Genomic DNA, 12,393 nt, shown 5'->3' on the forward strand with positions numbered 1-12,393 from the left:
CATTCTAGTTAGACACTGGGTTATTCATAAATATCTAGGCCAACTGATTTTAAAAGGGTTAAGAGAACTAAAGTCAATAACATTTAAACCACCCTTTTTTGTATGAATTTCTGTCAAATTATTAATAAGTACAATATACAGCGATTAAGCGAGATATGCCCCCTGCCTTGGTGGGCAAAACTATGCCCTTTCTTGGTAACCCTCTTTGTAAACGAAGGTTTTGTATTTTAAAAAGTATAAACATATCATCTTTAACTATTTTAATTACCGAATCAGTTACACAGTTTTTCACAGAAATGTTTCATATTGCAGACACCAAACAATTGTTAACTGGGAGAAGTTCGTATTTGTTAACGCTTAAATAAAGTCCGTTTTGAGAATGGTTGGAGTGCATTGAGTGGCGATGCCTTGGGGTTATCATTTAAGAAGTGAAACGGGATAATCAGCCAGTCAGCAACTTAGTTGCTAAGCAAAATTCATTTTAATGATTTTCCTTTGCAGCTACCACGGGGTGTAAGGTATAACGCGCAAATCGGGTAGTGACAACAGGGAATGACATTTATTTCTGTTCGATTGCCTAAAGACGACTGCTTCCGGTATGAAGCACATGACTCCGAGTGTTCATCACGTGGTGGTCTGTAAACAACGGGTTGCGCGAGCATCCTGGCACATTTAGTCTGTCACGCTGAAAATGGCACGAAGCAGTTTTGTTGGGTTTGTCTTGCTCGTGTTGGCGAGGACATGCTACTGCATCCCCCCACACGACGAAGTGGCCCGTGTGGCAAGATTTATCGTTCATAATAGTGACTGGGCATCCATGGCAACTATTGCTTCCCGCGATCCTATAATAGGGACCCCGTTCGCTAACGTTTTTTCTGTTAGTGACGGACCTCTTGACAACTCAACTGGGGAACTTTATATGTACCTGACAACGCTGGAGATCTCTGTGCAAGACCTGCAGGTAAAGAAAAAATATCTATGTGTGTGAATTTTACCTACAGTAGTATGAGAGATCGAAGGTGGCTCGGTCGTTCCTAAAAAAAAAAAAAAAAGAAAAAAATGAGAGCTTCAAACTGACCTGCACTTGCACCCCAGTCAGTTGTGTACATTCTCCCACCAAAAATTGTAAATTTAATAGTTTCCCATAAACGAGAAGTTGAAACGCGTGTCCTCTGAAATCCACAAGGGTTGTACTGTAGTTTACGAGAGTATTATGTTGACGATGGTTACGCTAGATAATCGTTATTCAACCTCTCTTGTTGGACTCCCAAAGCAGCATAATCCAAATCTCTGAAGTAACCTATCAAGGTTTAAGCATTCGACTGAAGTAGTTACTAAAATATATATTTGAAATTGGTGCATGACTGAATTTAAGGTAATTTCTTTGTATATTATGATATATATTGCATGCAAGGAAATAAAAATGTTAATTTCACTGTGATATATCAAAATTTAAGAAACACTAGACCCAACAGTTGGCTGATGTGTACTGTATGTATTTATAAAGTATAAATACCATATAGATGTGTCCCTGTATATAAATTATTTACGTTTAACTCTTTGATGTGGTGTGTGGCATGTTGGATAATGCTTTTGCATTACAGATTTAAAATCATAGATTCATATCCTAGCCAGGTGACTACATTTGTGGAGTTTGCATTTCAGTTAATCTGTAGATATTTTGGCTTTCTTCCCACATATAATAGCTCTTTGGCAGATCTGTTGGACCTTTGCAGAGTAGTGTATGTGTGTGAGTGAGTCTGTGTGGTGTAGTGGTTAAGGCTTTGAGAGTTCAAATCCAACTCCAGGGGATTTTGGTGACCATGAGCAAGTCACTTTGCTTGCCTGTGCTCTAACTAGAAAAACAAAAGAGATGTAACTAATCGTATTTCACAAATGTTGTAAGTTGCCTTGGGTAAAGGTGTCAACTAAATAAGAAAATGTGAATAATGGTCTGTTGTCCTGATCAGGATTAGTTCCCTTTGTGTGGCTGATGCTACCAAGATCGCCTCAGTCCATGATACTGTAATGCCTGTGCCAAGATAACATACTCGATACCTGCCGAGGAAGAGGTGTCATTTAACCTGTCTTTGGGATTTAATATGAACACAGGAGTACCTGGAGAAAAAAAAATGCAATGTGTGAGCACCACATCAGAAAGTGCCAGATCATTTGATCTGATTCCATTGGGTTTTTGTTATTCCTGAAAATACAGTAAAGTCACCTTTTCCAGAACACTAATTTACCTTCAACCAATCCTGCATTGAAGGTAGCCTCTGACACCAGAAAGCAAGGACGGTATGCACACTAAGACACACCACATTTTATATCCTTTTTTAATTATTTAAAAGATCTGCTTACCTCAGAAATTTTAATGATTTTTTTCCAAGCTTGAATAATTTGCTTCCTTTTTTATAAATAACAAGGGAAGTTTGTGTGTGTGTGTGATTTCAAGTGACTTTGTGTGAAATTACCAGCTATATTGTTGATCCATTGTGCCATGGCAGGGATTCATACACAGCCTTAATGTTTCCTTTTTGTTAACCTTTTTATTTACTATTTTACTTTTCATTGTAACACTGTTTAATGTGTAGCAAAATCAAGGAATCTGGTACAGTTGGCAGGTGGTGAACAAGAGTGAATTATATGTCTTTTAAAATAAGTAACAATAATAGAACTGATGATTCATTCATTCATCCACTTTCTGAATCCTCTTTTCAAGTATAGTATTACTTGCACAGGGGAGAGAGTGGCCCTGGAAGAGATGATACAGTAATCTCTTGCAGGGCACAGTCACACTTTTATACTGGGCCTTATTGGATTTACCATTAAGCATGCAATGATGTCTTTGGACTGTGTTCATAAACTTGGGACAAAATGTGTGCCTCAGGTAGAAGGTGCCTTAGCAAGAGATTTCAGTGGGATGGTAGGCAGCAAGCCTACCAACTGATCACATCGTGTATGTAAATAAAATTATAATTTTTAGAAATATAATTTACATAGAATATTTTAAACACGCATTTCCAATGTACTTTGTCACAACAGGTAAGACATTAGGGTATACCAATGTCAAAAGAATATGAGTGTGGATTGTTTTTTTTTTTTCTTTTTAACAGCATAAATTGATTAGCATAAAGAGGAAATAATACTAGAAATATGAATGATTATAAGAGCTCCTTTCTGAATGATTGCTTCACAAAGTGATCCCTGTTTCAGTACATCTAGCGACAGAGTGCTGCACTGGAAGTAAATAAAGTTGTACTATAGGGAAATGAAGATGACAAGTGTGGTGCTAAAGAAACATTTAATTTCATTGTGAACTTTGTTTGCTTTTAGAAAGTAACAGAACAATATGGGCATTCAATAGGGATTTAAGAATTAGAACTAAAGGTACTTCAGGAAAAGATTAAGCTTTAAATATAACCATGCATTCAAAAAATACATTTTCGTCAAGACTTTGTCTTCAACTTTGGGGTAAATAGACTATCAGGAAATCATGTTTTATTTCAGATGAGGAATGTCCATAATGTTTTAAGTATTATGTTAAAGTACTGATCACACTGAAAGTAAACGCAGTCAAAGGCTTTATCATCGAAAAAGTTTTGCCTGAAGATCATGTTGTGGTAGTGAGAGATAAAAGTGACTCAGCAGAATTCAGCTTCTTGCAATCTGCATTTTTCTTTTTGGAGCGTGTCTTTTTCTGTGTGTGCTTTTCAACAGTTTAGTAATTAATTTTGTTAATTAAAGGTAATATTATATGTGATTTATTAAAAAATGAAGTGTGCTTTCTTGCTTATTCTTTTGACTTTTTATTTTAACAATGCCCGTGTGTGTATTTGGTCCAGTATTTAAAGTTTATTCAGCATGGTCCCACTTGGATAATCTTCAGAATTATAGAATTTGGAGGTCTCCTTGGTAAACTCAGCTTTTAATCTCAGCGTGCTGAACAATATAGTATTTGTTTTTCATTTGAAAATGTATAGATAACAACAACACATATTTAAATTTTGATGACATAAAAAGCTACAGGTGAGAGGAGTCCATTAACTTCTGCAATCAATTGAAACATGTGGTTACTAATCCATTACTTAGTCAGTCCACCTCAAGGAAAGAGGTAAAACAAACAGAAAAAATCTGTTCAAACCTTTGGAAAAATATTCTTTGAGTGTTCAAGAACAGCTCTGCTCATGTGGTGGCACATGGATCACATATATTGCCTCAAGTCCTAGGATTTGTTTCACTTGTTCCATAGTAAGTCAAACCTCTCAGCCAGCTCTCATCATGTACTTTATAATACATAGTGGCCAGATACTGCATGCTAACATTCACAGAAACATTGGAAAACAGCCATTATTATCTTAAAGCATACTGTAATTCATTTGCTTTGCATGCATGCTCATATCAGGATTCTAAAAGTGTCATCAGTTACCACAGAAAGAGCACAATACAGTTACACTGCTCTTCCATGGCTCCAGAGTCCTGCTACTGTCGATGTGGAGTTAGAACATTGTTATTTCTGCACACTTTTTGGTCAGTTTATAACTAAAACAACATTTTTTTTAGGTTCAAAGCATTAGGAAACTGATGTCTATCATAGCATCATTAGATACAAGTTGGGAACCAACGCTGACCAGGGTGATAGTCCAGCTTAGGACACACTCATGTGCACACCCTCAAGCAGCCAATGTGGAGTCTTCAGTTATACTAGCAAACCCATCTTTGGATTGTGAGATGGAAACTGGAGCACCTCGAGAAAACGTACACAGACATAGGGAAAATGTGCCATTTCCACAGGACATTGCATGCTACAGGTGGCAGAGCAAACTATTACACTAATATTCGAAGTTAAAGTAATCAAATATAGTTTGTGGTGAAGTATGAAAAAATTAGAAATAAATTCATTTAACATAGTTGATCAAAACAAAGAGATTATATAAACAAAGTGAAAATACCCTTGCAAGGTGAAAATCGTTTATTATCCATCCATCCATCCATTATCCAACCCGCTGAATCCGAACACAGGGTCACGGGGGTCTGCTGGAGCCAATCCCAACCAACACAGGGCACAAGGCAGGGAACCAATCCTGGGCAGGGTGCCAACCCACCGCAGGACACACACAAACACACCCACACACCAAGCACACACTAGGGCCAATTTAGAATCGCCAATCCACCTAACCTGCATGTCTTTGGACTGTGGGAGGAAACCGGAGCGCCCGGAGGAAACCCACGCAGACACGGGGAGAACATGCAAACTCCACGCAGGGAGGACCCGGGAAGCGAACCCGGGTCCCCAGGTCTCCCAACTGCGAGGCAGCAGCGCTACCCACTGCGCCACCGTGCCGCCCATCGTTTATTATTCAAAGGTTAAATATTGTAAATATTATGAGTATCTGTCTACTTCAGAGATTTGATACATTTAAGAACATTGCTGTTAATGCTATTTAGTGGCTACTTTCTATATATGAAGCAAAAATTCTCTTCAAAGATATTATGCTGACCTTAAGAAAAATTACTTTTACAAGTGCTGATAAAATAGATGGATAGGTAACACTTTGGGGGTGGGGGTTGATTTGTTTTCAATCCTATTTTTTGTAAAAATTGATCTATTTGTATGGAATGATTACAATAAAATCAATAAAATAAAAAAAACATAACCCTTTGATTTATCCATCCATCCATTTTCCAACCCGCTGAATCCAAACACAGGGTCACGGGGGTCTGCTGGAGCCAATCCCAGCCAACACAGGGCACAAGGCAGGAAACAATCCCGGGCAGGGTGCCAACCCACCGCAGGGCACACACAAACACATCCACACACCAAGCACACACTAGGGCCAATTTAGAATCGCCAATCCACCTAACCTGCATGTCTTTGGACTGTGGGAGGAAACCGGAGTGCCCGGAGGAAACCCACGCAGACACGGGGAGAACATGCAAACTCCACGCAGGGAGGACCCGGGAAGCGAACCCGGGTCCCCAGATCACCCAACTGCGAGGCAGCAGCGCTACCCACTGCGCCACCGTGCCGCCCTCCCTTTGATTTATTTATAATTTAATTATTTATTGTTTTATTTTTATCACACCAATTACAATATATATTGTAGTAAAAAATGTACAAAATACTTTAATTCATATAATGCTGTTCAATGTCATTGATATGCAGTCCCATATAAAACTATGCACACCCCTGACCAAATAACATTTTGTTCACATTTGACATACAATTTTTAAATACAGATTCGACAACTAACAAGTCAAAACAATGAAGTTGTGAAAAATGTCAATGAATAATTATGATTTATTAAACTGAAAAAAAAAAAGTAAATGTGGTATCTGCAAATGTTTGGTCACCCTTGTGACGATGCAGGTCCGCTCCAGGCTCCCATCATCCTTACAAGAGCCCTTGAACCCTGCACTGTCGGTAATGTCACCGAGATGAGCTGACATATGAGGACAATTCTCAAATGAAGCCAGGGGATATTTCCAAGTGTGCCAATATGCGTTTATTAAAACAAAAATCACAGTGTCCAAACAAAAAGTGCAGTACATCCCAGTTTCAATAACTATCCATAAAAACAGTGCAAAGTGGGGATAAAAACATCAATAAATAAATCCTTTAAAATCCGAGGTTAAAATCAGAAGTTAAAATGCAGTCTCTCTTATTACGATCACAGTCCACCTCCGAGTCTTTGAATTCTTGTTTTGGAAATTTTTTTAGGTTTGTTTTTTGAAATTTGTTTTGGTTGGAACAAAAACCTGAAGCCATGTCTTCTCCCAGGACTGAGTTTGTGAACTCCTACTCTAAAGAACTGATGAAGAACTAAAACTATATCAAAATTTGCACTGCTTCATCATTGATTAAGTCATTACAGCTTCAGATATCTACAGTGTAGCAGAGGCTGGGGTAGAAATTCAGTATAGCCCCAAAGCAGTCTGTCTGTCTGAGAAGTTCAAGAGAGAGCATAAAGGGAACACATCTGGTGCAAGGTTGTGACATCACAAAATGTTTCTTTTGGCTGGGGAAATACAAGCACACCCTCTATAATAATTAGTTGATAATTAATTAATTGACTATTGCTTGATATGTGGAAAAAATTATGATTTTAGACCTTCAGAGAATTGCACGGAGAAGGTGAGAGATTGAGAGAAGATATTTATGCTTATAAAGAGAGAGAGAGAGAGAAGTTAGGAGCATGCGCTAATACAGCGCATTGCTGCATCCACCACATGACAAACCCACTCAGGATCCTGGATTAGGACCCGAGTGCAGCCATGCAACGGGTGACACCTCAGCACCACACTAGTTCAGATGGAATGGAACAGTGTGAGTTTTTTTATGGTGTCTTCGAGTGTGAATTCTGCCACCAATCCCCAGGTTTTTCCCTGCAGGTTGGAGGGCCTACATGCAGGACTGGATGCAGATTAACGTCATACCCAGGACAGAGCAATTGCAGGTTAAGGGCCTTGCTTAAGAGCCCAATGAAGTAGAGTCACTTTTGGCATTTATGGGATTCGAACCAGCAACCTTCCAATTGCCAGTGCAGATCCCTAGCCTCAGAGGCACCACTCCATACTTATGCTTATAAAGCTAACAATAAAATCTCTTATCAAGACCTATAATTGTGTTCTGAGATTTTTCAATTTGTTGTACTGAATTGTGGTGGTGGCAAGTGGGTACAGATGAATTAGCACATGCAAGTAAGCAATTCACTTTATTGAATGTAATCCCTTTATAAAGTAATGACATCTTAATGCAGAATTTTTATATAATGTTCATTTTTTCAAGAGACAGTATTTTGAAGTCCCAGAGTGTTAAGTTTAGTCACCCCGTACATTGACCTTATTTTGTAGTCACAAATTCTTGTTAGTTTCTACATTTTCTTTATTGATACATTATATACTGAAACAAGAAACAGTTTGTATTAGGGTAAAGCTCTCTTATTACCAAATATTTTGTCATTGAAGAACAATAAAACACTTCAGTTCATTTTATTGATTTGCTGAAATTATCTGCATATTAAGGGCATTAGAATTTAGTAAAGACCAAAATTCTGCATTGTATTTTCAAGGACAATTCCTAAAGTTCACTTAACTGTGCAGTAGTGAGCAAGGTACTTTAATTGCCCTCTAATATAACAACATAAATTAATATTTACTACAAACTTTTGTTAGTGAATTTACAAATAAATAAATTACTCTATACAAATCAAGGCAATATAGTTTTTAAGAAAATATCTGTTCTGATTTAATAAAACAAAAAAATCTAGATGTATCTTTTACAGGCTTGTGGAGCACAGTTAATTGCCGTTTATGCTTCTTTACAGGTAAACCCCTCAGCCTCTCTTGTAATGTCGTTGGCACAGACCAGTTACTGCATGAAAGAGAAGTATGATCCTCAGAGCCCGCTATGCGCTCATGTCATCTTTTCAGGAACAATTGTGAAGGTACAGAATGCAGTCTTGTTTACAGTAACATTAACTTCAATAGTATTTTCTTGAGATATATATATATATACTTCTTATATATACCCTGATTGTAATTTAAGAAATATAAACTAGACCTTTTTGAACTTATTTGATGTTACAGGTGAACGACACTGAAGCTGACTTTGCCAAGGAGGCACTATTCAGCCGTCACCCGGAGATGATCCAGTGGCCCAGTGATCATAACTGGTTCTTTGCTAAGCTTAACATCACCAATGTTTATGTGCTGGATTACTTTGGAGGAGTAAAAACTGTGACACCTATAGAATACTACAAAGCCAAGCCTTAAAAAATGTGGTAAAAAATGGAAAGCCAATCATGTTTCTAAACTTTAATCTAGGCTATTTGGTAGTTTAACATAATCCACATAAATGTACTTTTCCAAAATATTTTTACTTTCTTAAACATGTGTGCACATCTCCTGATAGCATAAAGTAACCACAGGTACAGTAGCTTCACACTGTTCAACTGTCAGTTGTCAGGCTTGTGTGTGAAACAAAGAAATCATTCAGTTTGGTCTATTTCTTTGAAGTTATCGTATCTGCGCTAAACCTAATTTCTAACAGAGTGATTACCATAGTGTATTTTTACACTTTACAATTCACAGAATTATTTGAAGAATGAAGATAGAAGACGGTCTTTCTTACAAAGCAAACATTGTGTGACAAACTATAAATATGAATGTTAAGAGTGTTTTGTAGTAATAAGTTCCAGCTAACATGCTGACGTAATTATTCAATTAGAGGTCACTAAAGTATGAAATGTCAGGGAGGGAAAAGAGAAGTAAAATGTCACGAAACTGAAAAATATACTCACCCTTGTCACCTCTGAGATCCTTTCCTTTTAGCCAGAGGCAATTATGTGCTATATGTCCATTATTTTTCTAAAGAGGAACTGTAGCATGTCAAGTGATTTATAAGTAGCAGAAGTAGACATATAAAATGAAGAAGCAGTTTTAAAAAAATCTGACAAGTGCATTTTGAGCAGTTGCCTCTCCATGTATGATAAATCTGGACAAAATCTGGATAATCACACATATAATTTTAACTTCAGAAGCGATCATCCATTTTCTGAACCTGTTACACAGTAGCTGTAGTCATATACAGCATATACAAATTTGTAATAATGAGGATTTTTAGAATGCTCTTTTAGAAACACATTTCTGCTGTAAAATCTTATGCTAGTATTAGACAATTTAAATTTTGTTTTAGAAAATTAGTCAGTATTAATGTACTAAAATGGAAAGTGTAAGCTTTATTATAACAACAATGCACTTTATGTATAAATTAATTAATTTTTACACTAACCTTGGTCTGTAAATTTGTGGCATTTTATTCTGATGAAATGAAATATTTTTCTAGGCTGTTACTCTTTTTGCAGAAATGTTCTATTTTTATGTAAAGTATGCATAGTTGTAAGAGCTAAATTTGGAACACAGGAAGAATTTGTAGTGTCGAAATTCTGTCAACTAGAGAATATTTTTGATGCTTTTATGAAAATGTAATTTAATATAAAGCTTATTGTTCAACTTTTCTATGCTATTGTTAGCTTCTTCTTGTCTGGAACTATTGAGTTCATTAATTCATTATTGTTCTGAGTACATTCATTTTGACACATGTTAAGGTTTACTTCACTAAGTTCAGGTTCAACAAGTACAGTGAATTCATATTTGCTGTCTCAGTAACAGTTATTCATTCTTTCATTTCCAAATCCAATTTTTAACTACATGATCATATAGATCATAATGGGTAGAAATTATCCTAGGAGTATCAGCCAAAAAGCTGAAGCCAAAGCTGGACAGAACATCAAACTGTCAAAGGCCACACTTGTATTCCTTGTGAAGGGGCAATTTAGTGTCAAAAAGTCAAGCAACAGTCTGATTAAAATTCTATAGTCAACTTGTTGGAACACATCTGGAATGCTGCAGGGAGTGATCACAGAAGACATTATAGGACCGTGTTGTGTCATCTATGGGGAAAGATCGGAAGAGTTTATATAGACCGGTCTGCACATTTATTTCATAAACCTAACCTTCCCATATATTGTGTCAGTGACAGCATCATCCTGTTTGTGCAGATAGTGCTGTTTAAAACAGATTTAACCTTCAAGTACTGCTATGTCTTTCATGTAGAGTAGTGCCCAGAGCTGCACATAGTACTCCAGATGTGGTTTCACTGATGCATTATATAGTTTGAGCACATGCCCCTCTATTTATACAATATAACCTAACATTTTATTTGCCTTTCTATTTTATTTAGCATGTTGCTCAGATGAAGAAAATATTGTGCCATCTTGTATTTATAATTGACGTTCCTTTTGCCCACTTGTAGTACTTTGCTGTTTTTCCAAGTGTTTGCCCAGTTCTGAAGATTGTCCAGGTCTTTCTGAATTGGATTTGCTGCCACTTCAGTGTCTACAATTCCTCCAGTTTTAGTGTCATCTGTGAATTTCACAAGTTTAGTAACAATACCCTGATCAATGTCATTAATATAAATCAGAAAAACTAAGACCTCGGAGGGACTTCACTGAAAATGTCACTTCTCATGGAACATTCTGTTGTATCTGAACTCTGTGTTTCCTGCCAGTCAACCAGCTTGAGATGCAGTTTTGTAGGTAACCTCTGATGTCTACAGCTTATAGTTTTAAAATTAATCTTTGGTATGGACTATACCAAATGTATTTGAAATGTCTCAGTAAATTATATTGTGTGCTTTATTTCTGTCACATTCTGCAGTAGCCATTTAAAAAAAAAAATAAATGATTGGTTTGGCAAGAGCTTCCACTCATAAGCCAAATGCTGGCTGTTAATTATTTTTATATAGGTACTTTTCTAATTTCCAAATCAAACACCTTATAGACAAAATAGTGAAATATGTTCAACATTATTTCTTTTTCCTTAACTTGTGCAATATTTAATAAAAACTTTTTTGCATATGCTGACAATTGTGTAATGTGTGAGATTAGATGTGTGCTTTTTAAAAAGTATAGCTTTAAGCATTGTTTCAGGTAGTGTACCAAAATATCGTATGTTTTATGCAATGACAATAAATGGAATCCTATCTTATCTTATTTATTGCTTACTATAGTTTCAATAATTGTGTATGGTACAGACATAAGACTTGTTGTCTCCTTTCTTTACCCCATCTCCCAAACCAAACCAAACCAGATCAAATATAAGATTTCTTTTTTGACATTTACAGTGAACTACAGCTGATGTCATATATTATGGAGAGCTATTTTAAAAATGATACATCTATTAAAAATAAATAATCATTATTAAAATAGTACAATTGGTGCCCCCCATGGTCTACAAATATGGCAAAGCAGAATTTTTGGTGCATTATAAAATGTTTGATTTTCAAATGATATCTGTTTGGCTGTATGTGTTCCAGTACAATTGAAAATTTTATATATGAGGAATAAAGTTCAGCACAATATGAAGGTATGTTTGTAAGTGTAATAAAAAGTTCCTTTTTAATTTTAACTCTTTTGCAGAGGTGCATGAAAATGTGTTTTCTTCTTCTACTTGTGTTTTAGTCAATAACTTCAACCTCAATAAAGGTATTTGCATCAGTGTGAAAGTTTTCACATGAAGTACATTTTGTGGCATAGCTGCCATTCTATCAAATGCAAGCACCTTTTATACCAAAAAAGTGTGCCATCACACAGTCCATGCTAAATTGATTTCTAGAGCTGTAAGTAAAGAAAGGAATCAAAATAATTTTGATGGGTGACAAACTGTAGACGTGCTGTATTGTAAGCTAAAACTCCCCAAAACCTTACATGTTTTATTGTAAGCCGTAAAGCATTCTATTCCTTGATATTCTTAAGGATATTCATTGTTTTTAGTTGTCTTAGCATGCCAGAAAAATTAAATAGAGGACATTTTCTTCGACCATGCTTTGTG

The 12,393-nt window shown here is 36.3% G+C and overlaps 1 protein-coding gene across 2 annotated transcripts in view; it reads left to right on the forward strand.

Annotated features, from left to right (window-relative positions):
• Positions 1–614: 614 nt before the first annotated feature.
• The window catches only part of LOC114650446 (T-cell surface glycoprotein CD3 zeta chain), a 148,756-nt gene continuing 136,977 nt past the window's right edge, over positions 615–12,393 (forward strand). Inside the window, exon 1 of one of the 2 annotated variants that reach the window (XM_028800090.2) lies at positions 615–961. In XM_028800090.2, coding sequence (XP_028655923.2) covers positions 692–961 — 270 coding nt within the window. In that variant the 5' untranslated portion in view covers positions 615–691. The remainder of the gene's footprint in view (positions 962–12,393) is intronic. The other variant, XM_051926234.1, reaches the window with a different exon arrangement.

This window comes from Erpetoichthys calabaricus, chromosome 4, assembly GCF_900747795.2.
Source record: "Erpetoichthys calabaricus chromosome 4, fErpCal1.3, whole genome shotgun sequence".
NCBI lineage: Eukaryota > Metazoa > Chordata > Cladistia > Polypteriformes > Polypteridae > Erpetoichthys > Erpetoichthys calabaricus.